At 46.3% G+C, this 26,526-nt stretch overlaps 2 protein-coding genes across 5 annotated transcripts in view; one reads left to right on the top strand and one right to left on the bottom strand.

The window, feature by feature from the left end:
* The window catches only part of NDUFV3 (NADH:ubiquinone oxidoreductase subunit V3), a 61,360-nt gene extending 40,301 nt beyond the window's left edge, over positions 1-21,059 (bottom strand). Inside the window, exons 1-2 of the mRNA XM_078656375.1 lie at positions 20,907-21,059; positions 9,705-9,798 (exon numbers count right to left, since the gene is read on the bottom strand). Of these exons, the coding sequence (XP_078512501.1) occupies positions 9,705-9,798; positions 20,907-20,939 (127 nt within the window). The 5' untranslated portion in view covers positions 20,940-21,059. The remainder of the gene's footprint in view (positions 1-9,704; positions 9,799-20,906) is intronic.
* A 288-nt stretch (positions 21,060-21,347) lies between these two features.
* WDR4 (WDR4 tRNA N7-guanosine methyltransferase non-catalytic subunit) overlaps positions 21,348-26,526 on the top strand; it is a 127,037-nt gene continuing 121,858 nt past the window's right edge. The window contains exon 1 of one of the 4 annotated variants that reach the window (XM_078656376.1): positions 21,348-21,505. In XM_078656376.1, the coding sequence (XP_078512502.1) occupies positions 21,420-21,505 (86 nt within the window). In that variant the 5' untranslated portion in view covers positions 21,348-21,419. Of the gene's footprint in view, positions 21,506-21,545; positions 21,629-21,772; positions 21,821-23,786; positions 23,809-26,526 lie in introns of those variants that run through there. The other 3 variants (XM_078656377.1, XM_078656378.1, XM_078656379.1) reach the window with 3 other exon arrangements.

Genomic DNA, 26,526 nt, shown 5'->3' with positions numbered 1-26,526 from the left:
ATAGGATAAGAATTGTCCCCATTTCTTTACGCTTTTCAGCTGTCAGCAATACTGAAATGGCAGAGATCGCCTGCTACATTCTATTAACGGCATCAGACATGCCGAAGACAGTGGCGATACCTGGACCTACCCTGGATGTCCACAGAAGGACACAGAAGACCATTGTTCAAGCCAAATAGATCTGTTGACAAGGGGCAAATTCAACACCTGACTTTAGCATCATTGATTGTGGCAGTGTGGGTCCTGAAGTCCGGGAGTATGATTATTTAAATCTTCCACCAGCTTGTGTCGAGATCTTCAGAGGAGAAAAATGTTTATCTATTGGAAATAAATGGAAGATACTATATAGAGTGCCAGACAAATGGACACAATCTACTCATCTGTCAGAAAGAGGTTATTTTACCTTACTAGCTTTGTTTTGCACAAAGCAAAGCTCAATTTACTAGAATATCATTGGGTCTACAAACAATCTTCAAAGCAAATGTTATTTTTTGAATGCCATGCCCTCTGTTTGCATCAATACACAAGGCTATATCGTAGAATCTATCCTGGAAGCCAGCTTTCCTAGTTGCCACCCCCCCCCCCCCCCCCCCCTGGACAGTGAGGAAGTTGTAAGGTTTTACAGCCCAAAAAACATGCATTATTTCTACACTGATAGGGTGGTGATGAAAACACATTTTTAGTTCCTCCCAAAAGTTGTCCCTGACTTTCACATGAATCAAACTACTACTCTGCCCATTTTCTTTTCCAATCCACACACTGCAGCAGAATGCACAGCTTTCCTTTAAATATTGGCAAATCAAACAGGGTCCACGCCCAAACAATCTACAGCTAGATGAATAGTAGCCTGTATCACTTTATTTTATCAATTAGCGAACAAACCCCCTCCAGGGAAACCCAAGGCTTACTCTACCACAAGAAAGGCAGCTCCTACAGCTCAGATTAGAAATATACCAATTCCGGACATTTACAAGGCAGCAACATGGAAGTCCATTCACAAGATATCACTGTTTGAATCTAAACATCTAAACATACAGGCTTAGGGTAGAATTTACCGAGACAACCTGAGAATTCTCTTTAAAAAAGAAAAAAGAAAAATCTTTAATTTGTATATAAAAGGATTGCAGCGGTAATAACCGTAACCACAGCACACAGCAGATACGTAACGGAACAGTGCCCACAATATAAACCGACAGTCTCCTTCAGTAGCCAAGGAAGAGAACAACAGGTGCACCTAATAGCCAACCAGACGTCTACCCATCTCCTACCAGAGCCCCCCCAGCAAAGGGCTACTGTTTGGAGCCATCACTAGCACTGCCTGGGTCAGTATCTGGGGCCAAGTACCTGCCACCCAAATCCCGCCACATAAGCTTATCGTATCCCACCTCATCATCCCTCCTGCTAAGTTTCAGGTGAATCTCTTCTGCCAGCTCCATTCTGCCGTATCTTTATGCCAATATTCTATCCCCGGGGCAGACTGCCCCATCCTGGTGACGCCACCCTACGCCGATCAAGCAGCAGCGTCATCTGCAAGTTTATGCCATCATGCGACCTTTAGGTCTACTAATATCCCCAATAAACAGCATTGCCATGTTACAGCGGCCTCTAATGAAGTAACTCCAGTGACTTCACTCACCACCCGGACCCAAAGATTCTGTACTGCACGACAACCCCAGGCCAGATGCAGGAAGTTGGCCCCCGAGATCCACATTGGGGGCATCAGACAAAGTCTGAGATATCTTCCGAAGAGTTAAGGAAGTCAAGTACGTGCGATGCAAAAAGTGATGATGGACCAGCTGAAAGCGGGCACTGCTCGACACAGACTGAATATGGGAGCAGACTCGGGCCCAGTCCCCATCCTCCATGGGCGCCCCCAGATCCTCTTACCAAGCCGTCCGGGCCCACAACTGGCCGCCCACTGCATCTGTACTTAAAGCTTTATATATCAAAGTTATTGCAGGACCACATGACCCACAGGACAGTAAGGTCCAGAGAGTGTTCGACACCACCAGCGCTGCAGGAAAGGTGGCCGAGGTCTGCCTGACCAACTCTGCCATGCTGGCATAGTTCAGAAAGTGGGCAGGCCCAAAGAAAATTCAACCCTTGTATCCTCAAATGAGGTAAAGTGCTCATTGGGGTACAAGTCGCCTAACAGCTCACAGCCCCGCCCCTCCACGCCTGAAAGGACACATTTTCAGCCATCTGTTGGACCAATGCTAGTATTCTCACCGACAAGCAGTATCCTCACCGCCAACAACGATTGGGCTGTTCGCATCAGAACAAACTACCAGTATTAAAAACCTACATAGCATTGTAGCGATATGCATCCCTACCTCTGACACAGCACATGATCTGTTTGTGAGTAGAGGAGCACCTTCTGTATCCCGTGCCATACTGCCTTGAAGGCAAGATTACCCAGGCAGACAAACCCAATCAGGAACTGAAATCACCTGGTGAGTTCTGCCTGGACCAAACCGTGCTCCATCAGTTAGCAAAGCAGTTCAGGAAACCAGGACTGGACCAGTATGCTCCAGCGAAGAATGGGCGGTAATACACATTTTGTTCACAAGTCTGTTAGTTAGTATTTAAAGTTTCCCTTTGAACATGTGCTGCCCTTCTGTGCATGATTTGGACCAGGCACCTCACCAGCACAGCGGCAAAGCTGCTTAAAAATGAAAAGAAGGATGCTGCTTCAAGAGTGCATCCCTGTAGCAGTGCACCGGTCACCTGAGAGACCTGAGGTGGACAGCGTGGTGTGTGTCGCGAGCAGTAACGAGACATGGCGCGGCAGAAGTATGAGGATTTGGAGGACTTGTGCAATGCACGCAAAAGAAAACAGACAACACCGGGCAATCTAAGAATGGAACGTCAGGAGAAGCGTGAAGGAAAGCACAGCAGGACTAAAAATGGCACTGAGGAGGTAATTTAAAATGCCTTATTTTGTGTAGAATCAGAAAAGCATTAATATTGCTGGCAGCACTCAGATGTTGAGCTGTGAAAGTCTAAGGAGGTAGGAGGAGCCAGAAGCAAAGAGAAAACTACACAGATAAAACTAAAGACACTGATACAACACAGCAAGAACCATGACAGTAGATCATGTACACAGGAGATTCTGTGGTACTAAATAGAGGACACGCAAGCAAGGCACCAACAATCCGCTCTTCCTGTAGAGACGTGCAGTAATTCACTACAGATCCTTCCTACCCACTCCAGGACACTGCTGCACCAGGAGACAGAGGTCTGTGCTAAAAATGTAGAGCGGTTTGGTGTTTTTCTAAAACAATTACCATTTATTATCCAATTAACTAATGTTTGAGAAGAAACAATGAAATGTACGTTTTTTCCTTTGTGCAGAACAGGCACGCAGCAAATGCTTGAAGTAGTTGATAAACTTACCTAGGAACACCTCCACAATCCTTACTCCTTCCAAGCCGGAATTATATGAACCATAGTTTGCATTTCAAACAGAAAATAATAGGAAGGATTCTTGAAGTGATTGTTTTGCAGCTGCCAGCTGTAGCAGCAGCTCATGAGGATGCAGTATTCGGACCTTCATTCATTAACTTTGCACTAATCTATCAAGATAGGGGTTTGAAACCAGAGACAGAGGACCAGCTTCTTGTTTCTCTGAGGATCCCTTGCTGTTGGGGATCCGCAAAGTACAAGGACTTGTAATTTTGTTAACCAGTTTTTACAATTTGTTATTATGCTTCTAAAATCTGAGGTGGTGTTACAGGGGCAAGGACCAGTCCTTTAACTAAGCATCTTCAGGCCTGCTGAATCCTCCTCATCTAGCAAGTGCAGCCACTTAAAAGAACAGCGACGCGGCAATCACCTGAAGAAATACTCACAACAGGACAATTTTCGGCTGGTTTCGCGCTAGGTCACAGCACTGTGGTGGTTGTTCTACCTTTGATGGTCTATCTTAGGATAGAGCTGAATGAAGGTGGTATTCGGGTCCTGATCTTAACAGAGCGTTACAGGCCCTTCAGCACCTACAGTCAGCCCCTATCACTGCAGCATCTGACGGAAATGGGAGAACACAACCAATTTGGTTTGGATTGAGTCTTTTCACTTCCTCCAAGTGAATCATCTTGGAAAGCTGTTTCCTGGGGAGGTTTTCCTCAACTCCACCATCTCACTCCCCTTTTTAGTTCCATTCGTACGCCCTGGCAAAAGTGTTGCCCAAGCACCAATTTCAAGGACACAGCTGACACCACACTTACTCCCTGGCTCAAGAAGGATGTTGGGCATTAGTTGGTTCAAGTCCACCAACATTCTCAAGAATGGTCACTGGATTTTGAATCTTGTGAGAACAGACATCACATGGATGATAAAAGAATCCCCGATGGCACACTAACCTACGGACTAAAGTCTTCCAATGCCAGCACCGCCAGAACTGACATATTGGCAGGCTGAAATGTATATACATCCAACTAGGCAATCACATCGAACAATTCAAACTTTTAGACCAATTCCAATCTGGCTTCCAACAAGGACATAGCACTGCATCGGCTCTAAAGCACATAGCAAATGATGCGCTAAAGATGCTGGATCAAAACGAATCCTGCCTGCTAATTCTCCTTGACCTATCGTCAGGGTTTGAAATGATTAAACATGAAAGCCTCCTAGACTTACTGGAAAGTAGGATGGGGCTATCTGGGTCCATCTATCATTGGTTCACCTCATTCCTCTACAACAGATCCCAACGAATCAAGGTTAAGCAGTCCTTTTCCAATCCTTCACCTGTCACAGCAGCGGTCTCACAGGGTTCAACACTCTCACCCACCCTCTTTAACTTGTTCATGGAGCCACTAACTGAAACTCTGAACCTATCGAACATCCACTATCACATGTATGCTGACAACACCTAATTGTACTTGAAAAACTCTTCCCCTAAGAATAGATGCTCTCAACACAAATCGTCCAAAAAATCAAAACTGGCAGACCAGCAACCACTTCAAACTAAATGCTAAATAACAGAATTCCTCTTAATCGCTCCACTCAAACAGTCATTCGATATCAGAGAGTGGATGAAGCAACAAACAGCTCTTAATTGCCTTCCGCACATTATAGATTCCACAAGATCTTTAGGAATAACGCTTGACAAGAACTTGAACACGCAGTAGGGAATCAGTACTGGCAATAAAGGAGCCAACGTACAAATGAACATCCTAAGGAATTTAAAAGCCTTCCTCCCCCTCGACGACTTCAAATTAGTTGTTCAAGCCCTAGTGATTTCCAGGTTGGACTACGGCTGTGCAACCCTCTGCGGCCTACCTAGATCAACTGTGGCTTCTCTGAGGGCCTCTCTTAACTCCGCTGCAAGGCTCATCACAAGAAGTAAAAGATACAACTACATCACTCCTGATTTACAAGTTCTAAATGGACTTCCTTATGAGACATGGATTGAGCTAAACACTGCATGCATGACCCATACAGCCCTACACTTCATCACCCCAAGGTACCTGGCACAAACACTTGAGTTGTCTAGTGGCTGTAGATCTTCTAGAAGCTCTAGCACCTTACTGCTGAAACCACAGAAATTCTATAAAAAGAAAACGTATAAATCGAGCCTTCTAGGTTATTGCCCCGAGAATCTGGACCCGTCATACCCCAGAAATCAGAGGGATCCCATCAACAATTTCATTTGAAAAAAGAAGTCAAAGTGCTACTAATGGACATAGTTTTGCTTTAAGACTCATGTTCAATATTAGCCACCCACATTAGGGCATATTGGCTATACCAATGTAAAGTATTGTACTTCTATGATCAGGTATATTTAGATTTAGTGGGTGGCATGGACGCTGGTGGCCTCCTGCCTCATTTTGGGTCCAACCCATCCTGTTTTGCTCTAAATTGTGTTATATGTTTTACTGTTTCTTCCTTCTTAACTTTTTGAAAAGCGCCCTGATCCTCTCTTGGGTCATGTTCTCACTGTATAAAACGTTATAAATGAAAATAAATAAAATATCCATGGGTTTGTTGCTAAAACTTCTAATTATACACTAATTACTTTTGCCTCTACTACCTTACCTTGGAGCAGGGCTCTCCAAAACATTGTTGGCGATCTGCCAGTAGCTCATAGGCTGCCACTGAATAGCGTGCACAAGATAATTGCCTGTCAGGAGGCTTCAGAATACATAGATATTCATCAGATAAGGAAGCTATTTACAGGACCCGAAAGCTGATGCTGCAGCGTGATGCAGCTTACTCTCCAGAAAAAAAACCCGTACCTTCCTTGTTGTTTGCCATTGTTTCCTTCTTCCTACCTTTTAAATCTTCCTTCCTTTTCTTGATGTATCTCCTCTTCCTTAATTTTCTTCTTTATTCCTATCTTTTTACACTTTTTCTTTTCTTACTTCTTTATTTCCCTCCTTTGTGTATTCTTCTTTCTTTCTTGTCTCTACTTTACCTTCCTCCTTAGTTTTTTTTCCCCTCTTTTCCTGCTTCTTTCTTTTGCCTTTTTAAATAATGATTTCCTTTTTTAGGGCTCGCCTGTCAATGCGCTTGCGCATTGAGCTTGCGAGAATATAGGGGCTTATCCACAGCTTAACCAAACTGGCGATTTCATGCTGTGCCCGTGAAAAGCAAGCTCAATGCGCAAGCGCATTGACATAAAAGCGCGTGCACATCAAAGCCAGCCATCTGTTCTCCAGCTCCTCCCTCCTCCCCTAATTATTCACGGCCGGCCGTACTTTCACTTTCACGGCCGCCAAGCCGTGTCTCTCGTTTCTGCGGCGCTGTGCCAATGCTTGTTTGCTTTTCTGCCCGTCTCTTTGAAAGCTGGTCACACTTTACAATGGCTGACAGGCAGCAGTGACAGTGACTCTGGGCGACTATCTGCGCCTATCAGCTGCAGAAACGCATCCCTGCCCCTTCCCCTTTCATTCGACTCCTGACATTGCTGTGACAAATGTCGACATCCAATGTTATCCTGTCAACCTCGGATAAGGGAATCTGCCACAACACTTCAATTGACGAACGGCTGGCTCCATTCGAGACGCCGGTATGCTAATGGCCCCCGGTGATTTATCATTGCTTTGATGGCTGCTTCCTCCAGTCACGTATCTGCTTTGACCATGCCTCAAAAGCAATGGAGACTTTACAGAAGCATTCGCTCTGAGATGGCTCCCCAGCCAAGCCCCGTCGCGATAATGGTATCCCAAGGGGAAGAAATGCGATGTTTGCTTATGCCGAGCTATGAACATGGAACTAGACAAGGAATCATAAAAGGGAAACTGTCTCGAGAGGGCTGCAGAGTTTCAGAATGGTTGCAGTTTATAATATGTCCTTGTCAAGCTGTTAGCCTGCATTTCCGTTTAACGAGCAATGTGACCTGTTGATATAATTCATTTTGAAGGGGCTGAGTGTGTGCGGAGCAATTAACTTCGACCATATTATTTTTATTGGAATACACAGACAGTATGTTTCTAAAGTAACTGTCACAAAACAGAGTCAAGATTGGAATATTTGTAATCACCCCATCGCCTTTTACACTTCAAGATGGGCCAGGGTTTAGAAAGTTATCAAATGTGACGTCTTCAAAATGCTTACACATTTTTTCCTTAAATATGGCAGCAATTTCACATAAAGAGGACAGCGAAGAATATCACAAGCATTGAAAAGCAATAGGTCTCGCCTTTGATTAAGTTAAAGCCATTTGCTTTGCTAATGGTACTGTATATAGCAAAGCAAATGGCTTTAACTTAATAAAAGGCGAGACCTATTGCATTTTGAATGCTTGTCTTTAATTTTCTTCTTCCACTTTCTCCATGTATTTTCTTCCTCCCCTCTTTCTTGATTTCTCTCCTTCTCAACTTCCTGTTTTATTCTATTTTGTTCGCTCTCTGGGTTCTTGTTCTGGTCTTTTCTCTTCTTTCCCTCCTTTCTTTCAGTTTCACCTTCTTTGTCTTCATATTTCCCCCCGTTATTCTTTCTTTTTCTTGTATTTCTACTTTTTCTCCTGTCTTCCTAAGCTACTGCCATTTTTTCCATGTCTCTACTTCATGTTTATTTTCTTTTTTCTACCTTACATTTATTTCTCACTTTTTCCTTTCCTTACTTTCATTCCTTTATTATTTTTTTTGTGTGCCTGCTTTCTTTTCTACCATTCTCTACCTTATTTTATTTCAACTTCTTACTTTGTCATTCTCTCTCTTAATTCATTCCTTCCACTGTTTATCTTTTCAGTCCTCTTATTTTCTCTTAAATTTGTTCTTCCGTAATGGTCTTTATTTTGTTACTTTATTTGTTATCTTTCCTCATTTGTTTGTTTATTTTCTTTCTTTCCGTCATTCTCTGCTGCTTTCTCATTTTTCTTTCTTCCTCTACTGCCTGTTCATTAAGCTCTTCTTTCTTGTCTTCCTCTTCCCTCCTCTCCTTTTTCTTTCACGTTCTCTGCCTCCCATTCTCGTTACGTTCTCTACCTCCCTTTCGCTTTCTCTTTCACCCTTTGCTGTCTCAAGAGCAAAGGGACAACATTGATCTTCTGTGACACCAAATGTAAACCTTTTGCGATACAGCTCCTGTGCCATTAACACTGCATGTTCCCTGTAGCAGACGGAGTACTCTAGGGTCCTGAGGTTTTTTTTGCCCTCAGTGTGATCAAATCCCTATCTCGATGGTCTTCATTGACCAAGTCTGGAAACTCCAAGCATTGTGCCTTTATGTTGTTGCCAGCACTGCTACATTTACCCATGTCCACCTGTGATGTCCACAGGTTCCAAAGCGTGACGGATGTTGCTGCTCAGCTTCTTTTAAATCTGAAGAAAACTGATCACAATGGCCTCACATCTATAAAAGGGTTATGTTTAAGCCCCTGGGTGTGTGGGCCACCTGCATTTACTGATTCTAGTCCATTTTTTCTGGATACATTTGTGAAAAATGCAAAATTAGATCATAGTATAGATTCATAGCGACAATTCTCTCTTTCCATCTGACTTGGGCTTTTTAAGTAGACACAGCAAAATTATGGATAATTCGGTCTGAGAACTGTAATGCCATTGTCGGTATCATGAATCTTTAAATCTTGTTTCCCTCCGTTGGATACTGTGGTACTTTGTGCTCTTTTGCTTTTTGCAAAAACAACAATTGATGGACAGAATGCAGAAATATCATACATTCACCTCAGTACAGAGATCTGGGCCTGAACCCACCGTTTTTTTGCTCACCATGCCATTGCAGTGTGAACACAGCCATATGCAAATCAGTCTTGACCCTGTGCCTCATGGGAACAGTGTAGCCCGAATTGCCAAGCCATGTCCTCCCTGGACTGGAAACAAGCATCCTGGGACCGGTTTCAAAAACAACAGTTGATGGACAGAATGCAGAACAATGTCATACATTCACCCCAGTACAGAGATCTGGGCCTAAATCCATAGTTTTTTGCTCACCATGCCCTTCAGTCATTCTGCTTTTTGCGGCCTAAGATTCCTTTTAGGTGTGAGAGAGCTAAACGTGAACATATAACGCTGAAGTGCTACATACTATAAATCTCTTAGCGTCATTCACTGTAACTCATTGAATAAACTCACTGACACACGCCAACTCGTATTAGCACGCAAGCAAAAGACCATACTGCAAATTGCACCTGAATTTTCCTTGCTCGTGAAACTCGCATTTTAGCTAATGTGATCTCAACAGCTTTCTCCCGGTACTCCCACCCCTTATAGACACTACCCCCCACAGTAATTTCTCCTTACTTTTTGTGGGCTCTTTCTTGGGGCGTCCTGCTTTCGTGCAGAGTGAGATGGCGGGATGAACAGCTCTAAAGCTCCACGCATCCAGCTGCAGAATCTGAAAAAAAACAAATTTACATTGTGGTATTTCCAGGATTATAAGCGTCACCTGCATTCAACTAAACGCATTGCAAGTCGGTGAGACACTGAACCCTTTGTAACACTTGCGGGCTTTTAGAAGCCCTATCCTAAAGGGTCTTTAGTGCTCTCCCCACAAACCCCTACCCACCAAATGTGCATCCCCCAATTTCAGCTTACTACAACCCTGAGTGACCCTGTGGCATTCCTCCGCACTCCACTGGATGGCTCACTGCATTATTCAGTGCACTCCCCAGAGTTCTCATTACATCTCCAATACTCACCACTGCATCCCTTCATTCCTCTAACTCCATGTCCTATATTAATCACCCCGACCCTTATTGTCTTTTAGTGCATCTGCACTACCTCTCCCACAGAATCACTCAGTGCACCCTCTCTTGTCTCTCACTATATCCCCAACATTCAGCACCGAGTTCTCTTGACTCTTTTTTTTTTAGGATTGTATTTAGGTACTTCACGTCCCCTAGTCCACTTTAAAGCACTGACTGGAACAGGTCAAACAAACATGAAGGTCTTGACAATAAAGATACAATTCAGATGGATCCCTGGGATATCCCAACACTGCACACGTTTTGGCCATTCGTAATACAATTGAAAACTTTTTTTTTCTATAATTCTTTTTATTGAAATAAAACACCAGCAAAGAGACACATTACAGAGGTTCGTTCAAAGTTGCAGATTCTACATCAGGGGGGGGGGGGGGGTCACAGGATAATTGAAAGGGAACTTCACGGAGAGGGGGGGGGGGTTAACTAGAACAGAATTTCTGGGTGACGTACAAATTTCTCCTCGGTAGCGATTCCAGGGCCCCCAGACCAGTGACCACTTTCGAGGGCATCCCCTCGCAAGATATAAACAATTGTAAACCTAATTGATACCTTTATGAAAGGTTTGGTGTCAGGAGTTTCCTGAACATATTACTCCTACTACATTCCACAGTACCTCTTCTACTCTATCCCACATGGTATCAGGAATATTCTGCTCTGCATTTCCTATCAGAGTGGATTTCACTGTAGGGCTGGAAGCGCAGAAAAGAAGGCGTTGGTCTGTGAGGATGGCCGATCATTTTCAGGTGTGTGAAGAATATTTACCGGCAGGGTTTCTAACCAAGCAAATTGTTTTGAACTCATACGATTAAAAAGACCCAATAAGTGCCAGGTGGGAAGAAGCGGTGAGGGAATTCATTAATTTTTTAGACTTTGGTTGTGCTGCTCGAAATGAGACTAAGAGGAGGAGACCGAAAAGAAATCAAAGTGACAAGATCAAGTGGAGGTTCAGAAAGGAAACGGAGAGCGATATAATCATGAAGTGGGTCTCCCCATGTTTGGGACTTGAGAAAGATTTACTGAAATAATGGAAACTTACGCAGCAGAAATAACACAAAGTGAGAGCAATTGTAAAGAAGTGAAATGGGTTGAGATTTACCAGGCATTTAAGAACAATAAGACAATTTGGTCATACCAGTTTGTGGCGTTTGTGTTGCTGCTGGTAAAACGTAGAATAAGGATTCACTGGACTCAGCCTAGTGGTCCCTCTGTAGAACTGTGGTTTCGGTATGCCCGGGAATGCTTATTGGCCGGGGAGATACAGCTTACCATGGTGCTGACATATGACAGGGACCCTTGAGACATTCAGCGTGGGGCACAATGGGGGACACCCTACTGGAGAAAGATCTCGACCCGCCATTGAGGAGTTTCCGAAGCATGGTGTACCTCCCGGATGGCCAGCCCGCCTGAGCTACTCACGAGAGGAACAAGAGCGGAGGCTTGCTGTAACCAGGTACAACTTTAGATTGGAAAGATATTAGATGTGTTGCATGGATATTGAGTTGTGCTGGACATCTTCATGTGGAAATGCGGTCATTGTTGATATGATGTTGTCAATGTTTACAAAATGAAGAAAATATAAATTCAAAAAAGAAAACCCTACCATTAATTAACACGTTGGGCACCACAAATACCACACTGATCGAAAACGGTATGTTGGCGGTGGACTGGATTTTGGTAATGACCACATTGGATGTGATGTTGAACCAGGAGCTGCGCAATCTCTTGGTTGCACAAGCAGCAGAGGTTTTCGTTAATGAGGCACTGGAGAAAAAGTTGGTAAGCAGTGAAAAAACATTGAAATGTATGTTTTCCTCAATGTGATGCCCCAAATGCGAGGAGCATGCCCGGACTTGGGTCCCATGCTCACTCTGCCACACGGCTCAAGCTATAACTCACTAATCCACCTGTCCTGTGGTTGCTTGCATTCCTATCTGGAGGGGACCTGGGATGGCGGTTTCTATTGGACTGTCCCATAAGAGATGGATAAATTAACCAATACATGTGCAAAACGTGCCCCAAATTTGAAGAAAAAAAAAAATCACAGAACGCAGCTGTTGGTCTGACGCATCCGAGTATTTATATACAAAAATTGTACAAAAGCATTTAGGCTACTTTCTTAACTGGTTGCTCCTCTTCTTTCCCACCATTATTGCCAATTTGCCCCATGCCATGTGAAAATGACACCGACAACCAGTAAAGGATTAGCTAACAGCACTTCATATGCTGAATCGTTTGAGCCGATACTCAAGGTTGTATAGGTAAAACTATAAGTCTCATAGCATGTGGGCTAAAAGAGGTATGCATGGAATGTGGCCACTTTGCAGCCACACAATCCAGGTACACCTTTACACTGCATTAGTTGTGTTTACAAGATTCTGGTTCTCGAAACTCACACTTGTAGTGAGGTTAAGGCCCGTGCACAAATGCTCCGATTTTTACATGGTCAAGTTTTAAGTTGACATCTTTTTTGGCAACGTCTTAACATACATTACTCGTGTGCTAGTACGCGATACTGTACTCAGAAAGTGTTTTGCTTAGAAATAAATTTCTTCTTAGGCACATTATTCTACCCTCTTACATTTTAGCCAAATACCAAGCACACTGCGGAAACTACCCTTGCATATTATTGTCTGTTCGGAGATAGCTTGGAATTGGTCAACGACGACAGCCAGATCTGAACTCAGGAACAGCATGAATGGATCGAGTTTTTATTATATAAACTGGTTCGGCAGAGGAGCATTTCCATAGATTGTCGAGGTCACCCGTGCCTGAATTCTAGCCCCGCTAAATAGCATCACTATCTTGCAAGGGACGGTGGCCTGATCTACACCAGACTGGCTTCAGGATGAAATGCACACAGATAAATTGGAAATTACACAACTCCAAGGTATCTGGAAGAACCGCTAACACCCTATGCTCTTTAGGTTATGCAGTAATAGGTAGGAGTACCACTTTATAAATTCCTATAATCAGTTCAATAATTCACCTGTCAGGTAATACCGATTACAATGTTCTGCTTCTTCTACAAATCACTGCAGTGCATGTATTTTAAACAAGAATCAAATTGCTTCAATAAATGTTTGAAATGCCAATATGTGTATTTCTTGTGTCTCTCTTTGGGCATGCATAAGTTAATAATGAAAGGGTAGATCTGTTTCTACGATTTCCTTGGGGGAATTAGGGTTGTCATGTTCTGAGGTTGCAACCACTATCTGATATCCTGTGAGGTTTTGTGGTCCAGGTGGCGCACTATGAGCTAGTCAGGAACCAGGTCAACATATTCTGATGGTATGAGTGGACGTATTCCCCATCGTGTTGATGCTTATGTTACCCAAACACACAGTCTTACTGAATTAGTAGGAACCGTACGACACACTGCTGTGTTGCAGCATACGTCAGCGATGCAAGGGTGACCTTACAGGTTTCAACGGGCAACTGGAGAAATGCGCAACTTTGCTTGACAGACTTTGGGACAATCTGGTAGACCATTAGGAAGGAGGGGGAGAAAGTATAGCACATATACTCCTTTGGTCAAGCTTAAAAACACTATGTAACATGTTGATGCACAGAAATCTTTCACAACAGAACTACTTAATAATTCTGGTTGCTTTACGCAAAATATTTTGTAAAGATTTAGGTTTTCGCAATCTGACATTTGTAAATTCAGCCTTGGTGGTGCGGCGCAGCGGCCAGGGCGACTGACGCTGGGGATCACGCTTCGATCCCCGGCTCCGGCGGCAGGTGTCTGCCCAGCACCACGTGACTCTGGGCAAGAGCTCGCTTCATCTTCTTGACGGCCCCCAGCGCCTTGACACCTTCGGGTAATTGTTTGTGCTTTACAAATACTGGACATTTGGTTGGAAGGGGTGAATTAGAAAAGCAAATAGTGTGCCGGTATGGAATTCATACTGTTTTAGAGTCTCTGGCATTGCTTCAAAGCTACCTGTAATCACACACAAAAATGTTGTCAAATTCACAGAGTTCATTTTAAGATTATGCTGCGCAAATCTTTAAGATTAAATGTTACGTTGGCTCATAGGAAACTAATGCATGAGCTAGGGTCTCTATTGTTTCCTTTTATTTAAACGTTGCTGCCTATTTTTATGGGGCCAGAAAACCTTGCTAATCGAACAATAAGGAGGGGTTCCATCAGACATGTTTCAAGCAAATGTTCTCCAGGAAATAGTTTGGTCCTATGGTGCCGGATCATGGATTTTGTAGATTTGGTGTTTGATGTACGTGGGTCATCGTTATTCACTTGTTCTGTACAAATAAAGGCACTAAACCCTAATATCCAAATGTCCTAGTCCAAGTCAATATTGGGGGGTAGTCCACCTCAAAACAGGGGGAAAAAATTAGGAAGAGGGAGTAGGAGCTATAATAGCCCGCCCATCACTGTAGAGGTAAAAAATATGATACCTACCTACAAATCATCCTATTATTTTGTCCCTGTCTTTGACTGGGACAAGGAAGGAGAACAGGGACCTTGCTGGACTCGTACCCCCACCATCACTGCTCTTGGGCTCCCCTGTGTTGGGCACAGGCGAGCAAGGGAGTGTGATCCAGGAGGCCCTGGGGGAAAGCTGGGATCCTGGAACCTCTCATCTTAGAGATGGTAAGTTCATCTTACTTTGGTTTCTCCTCCTCTTTTCAGTCTTAAAAGTAGGGAGTGCGGCTTTCCATGCATGCACACTTCATTATTTCCAGATCATTACACTTGTTTCTGTATTTAAAGAGCATGATGACCGGTAACTGGTGTCGTCTGTTTGCTGCCATCATTTTTGGCTTTATAAACTTTGCAAAATGGGGAAACACGCTAAAAAGGCCAGATATCTTGAGCTCCCTAGTTCAGATTCCTTTGGGTCTGCTTCTAGAACTCCATCTCCACAAAGGAAAAGATCCAGGAGGCATATAAATGACGATTTTGAGGAGAAAGTAAAGAGAATATTATGGGAAGCTTTATCCTCAGCTAAAACCAAACCCTCTGTCAAAGTCACATTGGAATTGTAGTAAACAAAGATGCAGGGTAGCCAGTAGTAAGGTGATACAAGATCAGGTTTATTCACTAGGTAGGTAGGTAGGATATAGGTAGTAAATAGCAATAAACTCCTCTGCATTTGATGAAGATGATGTTATACCATCCAATGAGCAAGTATACGGAGACAGACCTCTTGCCTGAAATTACTTCTAGGATACGCTCCTCTCCTACATCTACAGGGATCATTCTTAGACCAAGACCCTGAGATCCTCAAATTGACAGACATGAAGTCTTCACTTCATACTATCGTCATGAAAGGAGCTACAGCCAGAGTCCCTAAATCTCAGCAGAAAAGGGGAATTTATTCAAGAATATTTCTGGTGCCAAAGGTGAAAGGAGGATTCAGAATGTTGCCTGGAACAAAGAGGCCTCGCGCTCAGTCTCCATTTTAGTTTCACGTTTTAGCTTTACATCATTTTCTAATGGTGACTTTTTACATGATTTACATTTACACACTATTATACTGAGAAGTTATTCTACGTGCAGTTTATTTCTTAGTAAGCTTTATTATCATGTTATTTGTACACTCAATACAAGGCTAGGAATATAGAACGCGATTAAATTGAGCAGAGGAGCACTTCTGCTGGGAATGTCCTGGAACGTGAAGCACTGTGGCTGACTGTATGGCACACGTGCATATCTTCTTTGGCTGAAACAGGCTTATTGATTCCTCCATGGTCCAATCTTTGGATTTCTATTTCACTATTTTTCTTATTCCTTTGGATTGGATTAGTTACAGTTAAATTATTGCTTTTAAATGGACATTACCTTCCAGAATGCTCTGCTGCATAACTGGTAGCTGAGGTACTGAAGCCTAATTCTTCTTCACGTGAAGTGTGACGAAACATGTCCCTAGTGAACATTTCTGTACTTCCTGGCTCTGATTATATTGTTTGGGATAAGGTCCCCTTTGATATTTTTGGTCCAACAGAAACTCTACAGATCCCTTGTGTATTTAGGGTGGCTAAGGGCGAGATTATTACTCCTGGTTCCATTTCGGATGAATGGAATGCAGACACTCAAGTGCATGCTTTCTGAACTAGAATCTTATACAGTATTTGAAACTGTATATATTTAAATTCTGCTAATTATGGTGAAATGTTTTGTTATCACTATTTACATACAGCTAGTATTCCACGTACATTTTCAATTACACACAGTGGGAATACTGCCTGGCTCCACTCATGGGTAGTTCAAAAACTTACTTTAAAATGTTTGCATATTTTTCAGGTTCCAATCCTTTAGACCCAGTTTTTTATTATTATTATAAACGTACCCCTTCCGCAACGAAAACAAATATACTGACCCAAACAAAATTAATCTATTCAGATTCATTTATTTATTTCCCAGTTGGCCATAAAAGACTATGACTATTGGAAGGAAAATATTGATTTGAAATCGGTTTGGGGAATATGAAACTGGGAAGTTCAGGGCTGTGCTGCTTTATTTAGAGCTTGTCTGATCCCTAGACAAATGATTTTTCTGAACAAAACTGTGAAGCAAACTACCTGCCTATGTTTGGCCAAAATTAAGGCAATGACCACACCTACCTTTCCCTCAAATGCAAGTTTTGGCAATTGGCAAAATCTTGCAAATTTTACCTAGGAACAGCTCAATAGCATGGTGCAGAATGATTTATTTGTTTCTTCAATTTTAGGTTCAGGAGGGTGGTTAGTGTGGCCAGTTGATATTAAGGATTGTAACGAATGTGTTTTTTTAAACTCCTCCAAGGGTTTTAAAGCTGTCAGACCAGACCCCCGATACATGCAGTCACAATATTCAGGGCAGGTTATCACCAATGGTGTCGGAAAGTTAGGCAAGCAATGGTTACATTATTACACCTGATCTGCAGTTAAAGAACATCTTTCTCTCCTTTCTGAAGACATGGATTTCAAAACTTTCTTGTTGGATTCTACGTTATTACGCTCAGAAAGATATGCTACTTACAATGAACTGTGAAAAAATTCCCAGATATAAGCTGCTTAACACAAATGGATAGGATTAATTTGGAAAGAGCATTATTGTTTCATCTGCATTCAATATATACAGAATTACTTGTCTCTCCTTCAGCATAGGCAAAGTCAGCTGAGATCGATTATGCACCTGAGTTGGACTTTGCAGGTTTTAAATTAAACCATGTGCATTAGTAATATCTGAAAGCACCAGAATTGAGTTTGCCTTTAAATTTAAAAAGCACATTGAGGCTGGTGGCAAGGAAAGATGAGACATACACAATGATAAATAGAGAGCATCCAGAGACATTGCCTTTCACAGTAGCCGAGACACCATCTACTGTTTGGTAGTGTGATAAAACTGCGAATTAACCAATCTCGACATTTCAGCTTGCATCTTGTCTGAAACACTTTCAAGTAGGAAATTAAGCTTTAGGGGAGAGTTTTGTTCGAGAAGCCTGGGTGTTGCACTTCGATTACAAATGTTTGAGTGGGGAAACTGAAGTGTTCATAAGCAGAAACAAATAGACCCTCTCCTCCTTTCATCTGTTGCACTGCCTGCAGCCCATAGACCCTCTCCTCCTTTCATCCGTGGAAGTGCCTGCACCCCAGAGACCCTCTCCTCCTTTCATCCGTGGCACTGGCTGCACCCCAGAGACCCTCTCCTCCTTTCATCCGTGGCACTGGCTGCACCCCAGAGACCCTATCCTCCTTTCATCCGTGGCACTGGCTGCACCCCAGAGACCCTCTCCTCCTTTCATCCGTGACACTGGCTGCACCTCAGAGACCCTCTCCTCCTTTCATCCGTGGCACTGGCTGCACCCCAGAGACCCTATCCTCCTTTCATCCGTGGCACTGGCTGCACCCCAGAGACCCTCTCCTCCTGTCATCCGTGACACTGGCTGCACCTCAGAGACCCTCTCCTCCTTTCATGCGTGGCACTGGCTGCACCCCATAGACCCTCTCCTCCTTTTATCCGTGGCACTGGCTGCACCCCATAGACCCTCTCCTCCTTTCATCCGTGGCACTGGCTGCACCTCAGAGACCCTCTCCTCCTTTCATCCGTGACACTGGCTGCACCTCAGAGACCCTCTCCTCCTTTCACCCGTGGCTCTGGCTGCACCCCAGAGACCCTCTCCCCCTTTCATCCATGGCAGTGCCTGCAACCCACATACCATCTCCTCCTTTCATCCGTGGCACTGCCTGCACCCCAGACCCTCTCCTTTCATCCTTGACACTGGCTGCACCTCAGAGACCCTCATCCTTTCATCATTGGCAGTGCCTGCACCCCACAGACCCTCTCCTCCTTTCATCATTGGCAGTGCCTGCACCCCACAGACCCTCTCCTCCTTTCATCATTGGCAGTGCCTGCACCCCCACAGACCCTCTCCTCCTTTCATCATTGGCAGTGCCTGCACCCCACAGACCCTCTCCTCCTTTCATCAGTGGCAGTGCCTGCACCCCAGATACCCTCTCCTCCTTTCATCAGTGGCACTGGCTGCACCTCAGAGACCCTCTCCTCCTTTCATCATTGGCAGTGCCTGCACCCCACAGACCCTCTCCTCCTTTCATCATTGGCAGTGCCTGCACCCCACAGACCCTCTCCTCCTTTCATCATTGGCAGTGCCTGCACCCCACAGACCCTCTCCTCTTTTCATCATTGGCAGTGCCTGCACCCCAGAGACCCTCTCCTCTTTTCATCATTGGCAGTGCCTGCACCCCACAGACCCTCTCCTCCTTTCATCATTGGCAGTGCCTGCACCCCACAGACCCTCTCCTCTTTTCATCATTGGCAGTGCCTGCACCCCAGAGACCCTCTCCTCTTTTCATCATTGGCAGTGCCTGCACCCCAGAGACCCTCTCCTCCTTTCATCATTGGCAGTGCCTGCACCCCACAGACCCTCTCCTCTTTTCATCATTGGCAGTGCCTGCACCCTACAGACCCTCTCCTTTCATCATTGGCAGTGCCTGCACCCCACAGACCCTCTCCTCCTTTCATCCGTGGCACTGCCTGCACCCCAGAGACCCTCTCCTCCTTTCATCATTGGCAGTGCCTGCACCCCACGGACCCTCTTCTCCTTTCATCATTGGCAGTGCCTGCACCCCACAGACCCTCTCCTCTTTTCATCATTGGCAGTGCCTGCACCCTACAGACCCTCTCCTTTCATCATTGGCAGTGCCTGCACCCCAGAGACCCTCTCCTCCTTTCATCATTGGCAGTGCCTGCACCCCACAGACCCTCTCCTCTTTTCATCATTGGCAGTGCCTGCACCCCAGAGACCCTCTCCTCTTTTCATCATTGGCAGTGCCTGCACCCCACAGACCCTCTCCTCCTTTCATCATTGGCAGTGCCTGCACCCCACAGACCCTCTCCTCTTTTCATCATTGGCAGTGCCTGCACCCCAGAGACCCTCTCCTCTTTTCATCATTGGCAGTGCCTGCACCCCAGAGACCCTCTCCTCCTTTCATCATTGGCAGTGCCTGCACCCCACAGACCCTCTCCTCTTTTCATCATTGGCAGTGCCTGCACCCCAGAGACCCTCTCCTCTTTTCATCATTGGCAGTGCCTGCACCCCAGAGACCCTCTCCTCCTTTCATCATTGGCAGTGCCTGCACCCCACAGACCCTCTCCTCTTTTCATCATTGGCAGTGCCTGCACCCCAGAGACCCTCTCCTCTTTTCATCATTGGCAGTGCCTGCACCCCACAGACCCTCTCCTCCTTTCATCATTGGCAGTGCCTGCACCCCACAGACCCTCTCCTCTTTTCATCATTGGCAGTGCCTGCACCCCAGAGACCCTCTCCTCTTTTCATCATTGGCAGTGCCTGCACCCCAGAGACCCTCTCCTCCTTTCATCATTGGCAGTGCCTGCACCCCACAGACCCTCTCCTCTTTTCATCATTGGCAGTGCCTGCACCCTACAGACCCTCTCCTTTCATCATTGGCAGTGCCTGCACCCCACAGACCCTCTCCTCCTTTCATCCGTGGCACTGCCTGCACCCCAGAGACCCTCTCCTCCTTTCATCATTGGCAGTGCCTGCACCCCACAGACCCTCTCCTCCTTTCATCATTGGCAGTGCCTGACCCTCTCCCCCTTTCATCATTGGCAGTGCCTACACCCCAGAGACCCTCTCCTCCTTTCATCATTGGCAGTGCCTGACCCCCACAGACCCTCTCCTCCTTTCATCATTGGCAGTGCCTGACCCTCTCCCCCTTTCATCATTGGCAGTGCCTACACCCCAGAGACCCTCTCCTCCTTTCATCATTGGCAGTGCCTGACCCCCACAGACCCTCTCCTCCTTTCATCATTGGCAGTGCCTGACCCTCTCCCCCTTTCATCATTGGCAGTGCCTACACCCCACAGACCCTCTCCTCCTTTCATCATTGGCAGTGCCTGACCCTCTCCCCCTTTCATCATTGGCAGTGCCTACAGACCCTCTCCTCCTTTCATCATTGGCAGTGCCTGACCCTCTCCCCCTTTCATCATTGGCAGTGCCTACACCCCACAGACCCTCTCCCCCTTTCATCATTGGCAGTGCCTGACCCTCTCCCCCTTTCATCATTGGCAGTGCCTACACCCCACAGACCCTCTCCCCCTTTCATCATTGGCAGTGCCTGACTCGCTCCTCCTTTCATCATTGGCAGTGCCTGCACCCCGCTGCCAGTCAGTGCCCTCCGTGGGGCACGCATCTCGCTGCCGCCGCCCCCGCTAGGCCTGGGGGGCCCCAGCTCCCCCCGTCCCCCTCACCTTGCCTCCCAGACGCAGGAGTGACGCCGCCATGACTGACCCTGACAGCTCCGGAAACAAGGGCGCGAGGGGCGTACCGGCCGCGGCACGTGACTCGCGCTCCACGTGACGAGGTCGGGACGCGCACGTGATCTATCCTGCTGCCACGTGACACTCCTAACCCGGAAACCTGCAGGTCGGCGTTCTAGCTTACGCCTCGGGCCCAGCTGCGGTAAGATGGCCATGCCAAAGTCAGGCAAAACGGACATACTAAAAAGGGAAGGCAAACCGATGCTGCTTCTGTTTTTCCCATAAACAGGAAAATGAAACCAAGTGAAGCTAAACACACGGCAGTCGTCTTTTTCCTTACACCGTCAAAGAAGTTGTGTCGCCTTCGCCTGACTTAAAAATGGCCGCCCCGTTGGCGCTTCAAGCTGTTTTGTCGTTGACGGCATCATGGGCCGCGCGCCCAGAGTGAGGTGACGTTCAAATCCTCGCGCGCCGGTCGTGGTGTTAGAAACGTGCGGTTGAGGCATGGCGACGCTGTCTCTGTGCGGAGGGCGCGCGGCTGTCACTGCCGGCTCCAGGCTGCTGGCCGCGAGCGTGGGGCACGAGGAGAGGTGAGTGGGCGCGCGCCGGCGCGTGACCCGGAAGACCGTTAGGGTAGCAGAGCAGCGAGAGTGTGGAGCCCCCCCCTGGTACTCCACCCCCCCCATGCAGAGGCTGAGGGAGCCCCGGCACAGGCAAGATGTCTCACACATAGGGAGGAGCGAAAAGAGCCCAGTGCATTCTGGTACCTGTAGTCCGATTCCTTCATGGAGCAAAGGAGACTGCAGGGCTCTCAATTGAAAGTAAAACTACAAGTCCCAGAATGCTGAGAGAAACCCTACAGGGACTGGGTGATGGAGAACTAAAGACCTTTAGATTGGACAATGGTAACTGCTGCTTATGGTGGTTGTGACAACAAGCATATAGGGGCATATTATCAACAAACTGCGATATATATCGTAGAGCGCGCTTAGCACATTTTTACTATCGCTGGATTTCACCGCTGAGTTAGCTTGTTATTATCAACGCTTATCTTAAAGGTGATAAGAAATCCAGCGATCGCAGCAAAAACCGCGATTAGCGTGGGAAATGCTGCGGGTTTTTTCCAGCAATCATGAAAACCTCGCTGATACGCCCCTGTGGCCTTAACCTTGCAATCCACCTCCCATTATTAAGATGGCTAAGTCCACTTTATAGCAGGAGGTAAATTCCTGCGATAAAGGGGGATTAGCGCAATTATTATCATCGCTTCGCAGGTGTGCTGCCGTTTTGATAATATCGGGAAGCAGTGTTAGTGAGTTCTCCCATGCTGTTTTACACAGGAACGCCTACTTTGCATGTCATTAGTGATGGCATGCAGGGCGATTTTTTTAAAAAAAGGCAGCCATCCTGCGAAAAAAAGCACTAACAAGGGTTAGCATGAGCTTATTAATAGTGCGATTAATAACTCGCCGCTTTGCGGCGATATGGCCCTTGATAATATGCCCGAAGTATTTCCTAGCTTTCGAGTCTGATCTTTTTCAATCCTATATAGAGGTAAGTATGTAAAAGATTTATTGTTATATTCATTAAAATCATTGCAATAGGAAATACAGTGACGGAGTTTGTTAAAATAACTTCTCAAGGCTCGTAAATCTGCATCCCTGCTGTAAAATTGTGGCCTGTTTTATGCAAGTAAATAAGAGGCGACATAACGTGAAAGAAAGTTTGACAATTCCATCTAAGGCAATTTGCATTCAGGTTGTGCAGGTGGGAAAAAATGCATTGTGCAAGGGGGATGGGTAAGACCTGTGGCAAATGGTGACTGGAGTACAAGTGCTGTGATTAAGCCAGAGATTCACGTCCAGTGCACAGTGTAGTGGGCATGGTGTTTTAGCCCAGTCCCTGGTGGAGCCCAGAGGTCACTTCTGTATGAGCTGTGCCGACTGGTGAAGTACTTTCTTTAAGGCCTGGTCAACTCAATGTAGGTATTTTACCGTTCAGTATGTTGCTTGTGGATCCCCAGAGTTTCAACAGGCTGTTATTGCTTGTCTGCAGGTGCAGACCCCAGCCTGGTTCCAGAGGCCCTGAGCCAGTAACCGCACACATTTAAAGTAGACTTGCAGAAGGTGTGCATGATTTCGTCCTTTAGTAGGCCACACGCCTACGGGAACTTCTCCTGCTGCCCTCAGCCAGGATGCCGCATGCACATTGGTAGGTAGGACTCCATTGTGATGTTTTAAAAGGCTCCCTTGATTCTGTTACTGAAGTCTTCGCCCAATTATAGTTGTGGTTTGAGCAGAGTTTAACTATTTAGAACCATCCAAGCATGGTGCGTATCTCCAGAGAAGCCTTGTCCTCTAGGGGTGACATTTGTTTCAACGTTTTTAGGGCTCGGCCTCCGCCCACGAAGGGGGTGGAGCTTCAAGCTCCTAATGCTAAAGAAGAAAGAAAGGATCTCTAGGGGTCTGAACAGACACATTCCTTAGTGTATTTTGTCATCTGCCTAGTGATTCGTCTTCGCTGTGTATGTAGTAGCGTTGCCGTGATAGGATGTAAGTAATTTACGCGTGCCCGATGTGGCATATTGTGTGCGAGAACGAGCACGGCAGAGTGATTAATCTTAATTACGAGCTGTCAGAGTGCCCGTGTAATGCAATCCAGATGGTGCGAGCGCGTACACCATTGCATGCAACAGAACAGTGACACTGTAATCTTGCCCTTTATCTTTGGGCCCCCCACCCCCCCCCCCACTTCCTCCTTTTCAAATTCCTTTCGAGGTGAGCGGAGCCTGCGACTGCGAGCCTGAGCTGCTCCTCCCGGCCCCAGCCCCTCCTCTCCTGTGAACTCTGCAGTCTGCAGATTGCACCGGCGGCCGTCTCCAGCAACTTTAAAGGTGAGTGTTGTGTCCTCATGTAACGTAAATGGTGCTCTGTAAAGCGCTCTGATACCCGATTCGGGTCAAGTTTGCGCTATATAAAACTCGGCAAAAAAAAACGGACCTCATTGATTTCTTGTTTATATTGAAATACACAGTGTTCAGCGCTGGGTTTTCTCAGATGCACTGGGATCCTTTCCAGCCGTTTGCTCTTTCATTTCTCGGGCCTCCTCCCGCCTCACACATCGGTCCTTTGTGACCTCTGACCTAAGAAGCCCTCCAAAGATAGATGTGTGGAGATCGTCTCCTTCCAGAGCCTGATTTACCTCTGCTGCTAATTAACTGTAGAGCAATGGCCCTCAGCCATCCATTGAGAGATAAGCTTTGGCCGGTGAAAGGGATAATCTTGCACGTCCTCTTATTAAAGACTGCCCAGCTTATGTCCAATTTATTACGCACGAAATACCTTCCAGCACCGGGAGGTAGGCACTGCGCAGGCCACCGATGCCACGGTGAGAGGCATAACCCGCCCCCTATTTCGACTGACAGTTGTGATGGCAAGTTCAGGTCTCTCAATTGCACCCTGAAGAGTAGGCCCTCCAGCTGGACACCACGAGGACCAGGAGGCACCGATCCTGTAGGGCTGCCCTGCCTATCATTCGTCTAAGGTCGATAACATGACGCTCGTTGAGATGGGTAACAAGAAACTCCATTGCACAGCGCCAAGATAAATAATGTAATACTTGGGGCAGCCTCCGACATGGCCGGAAGGCGGAAGGGTTGCTAGCGGCCTCCGTAGTAAAAAAGCACAAGACAAATTCAAGACTAGGCAGCCTTGGTGTTGGGCTTGCGGATATTTAAATGCAACAGCCCTTAGTTTCTCAGTAGCGCTTTGGGTACTCTCTTGCAAATGAAACTCTCGGTGGAGTTAAACAAGAGGGAGACATGCTACTGTTGAAAGAATAATAAGCTTTTCAGTTCAAGAACTTACATTAAAGGATACGAAGTTCCCTTTCTTTGAGAACGGGATAAAGCATAGGGCCCGCGATTGAATTTAGACCTAAAAAATGGAGGGCATTCAATTAACTGTGGCCTTGTTTATCTAAGTGGCGCTTTATACCGATAGCCGGGTTTCAAGCACTTTATAAGGGAGTAATCCTTTCTCTCGTTACTCAGCCCCGGTGCTAATTACGGAGAGGCTTGTGACGGTGCCATACATTTCCGATTACACGGGATACGGAGGCGGAGAGTAGGCCGCACAAATGGGTTTTGATAACCACAAGATGCTCCCCGCATGCCGCTTTTATAGCGGAGAGGAGGTGGCCTAACGGCTAGGGCGCTTGACCTCGGACCGAGAGGACCCGGGTTCGAGTCTCGGTCACACGACCCTAAGCAGAAATTGAGGGAAACGACAGAAATCGGGGGAAACGATCCAATTTTGCATTCTTTCGCGTTCCACTTTCTTCGTATTGCACACATGCTTACTGTCTCACGGGCTGCCTGATAAGATAATTGTTTTGCACAGGGGAACGACTTTGCTTTTAGGAGGCCTCTGCGATTCTGTATCTCAGCAAAAGAGTAACCCTTACCTCACACCATGTACAAAAAGTGCCACTGGTGATTCTGAAGAGGCAGAAATACTTGGCTGGTACCTCAGAAGTGGCTTAAAACCCTTGTGGAGTGCAGAGTGCAGAGTAGTGAGTGCAGAGTGCAGAGTAGTGAGTGCAGAGTGCAGAGTAGAGAGTGCAGAGTAGAGAGTGCAGAGTAGAGAGTGCAGAGTAGTGAGTGCAGAGTAGTGAGTGTAGAGTGCAGAGTAGTGAGTGTAGAGTGCAGAGTAGAGAGTGCAGAGTAGAGAGTGCAGAGTAGAGAGTGCAGAGTAGAGAGTGCAGAGTAGAGAGTGCAGAGTAGTGAGTGCAGAGTAGTGAGTGTAGAGTGCAGAGTAGTGAGTGTAGAGTGCAGAGTAGTGAGTGCAGAGTAGTGAGTGCAGAGTAGTGAGTGCAGAGTGCAGAGTAGTGAGTGCAGAGTGCAGAGTAGTGAGTGCAGAGTGCAGAGTAGTAAGTGCAGAGTGCAGAGTAGTGAGTGCAGAGTAGTGAGTGCAGAGTAGTGAGTGCAGAGTAGTGAGTGCAGAGTAGTGAGTGCAGAGTAGTGAGTGCAGAGCAGTGAGTGCAGAGCAGTGAGTGCAGAGCAGTGAGTGCAGAGCAGTGAGTGCAGAGCAGTGAGTGCAGAGCAGTGAGTGCAGAGCAGTGAGTGCAGAGCAGTGAGTGCAGAGCAGTGAGTGCAGAGCAGTGAGTGCAGAGCAGTGAGTGCAGAGCAGTGAGTGCAGAGCAGTGAGTGCAGAGCAGTGAGTGCAGAGCAGTGAGTGCAGAGCAGTGAGTGCAGAGTAGTGAGTGCAGAGTAGTGAGTGCAGAGTGCAGAGTAGTGAGTGCAGAGTAGTGAGTGCAGAGTAGTGAGTGCAGAGTAGTGAGTGCAGAGTAGTGAGTGCAGAGTAGTGAGTGCAGAGTAGTGAGTGCAGAGTAGTGAGTGCAGAGTAGTGAGTGCAGAGTAGTGAGTGCAGAGTAGTGAGTGCAGAGTAGTGAGTGCAGAGTAGTGAGTGCAGAGTAGTGAGTGCAGAGTAGTGAGTGCAGAGTGCGGTGAGTGCGCAGAGTGCGCAGAGTGCGGTGAGTGCGCAGAGTGCGGTGAGTGCGCAGAGTGCGGTGAGTGCGCAGAGTGCGGTGAGTGCGCAGAGCGGTGAGTGCG

This window comes from Lissotriton helveticus, chromosome 8 (genome assembly GCF_964261635.1).
Source record: "Lissotriton helveticus chromosome 8, aLisHel1.1, whole genome shotgun sequence".
NCBI lineage: Eukaryota > Metazoa > Chordata > Amphibia > Caudata > Salamandridae > Lissotriton > Lissotriton helveticus.
This window is presented reverse-complemented; position numbering and strand designations above follow the sequence as displayed.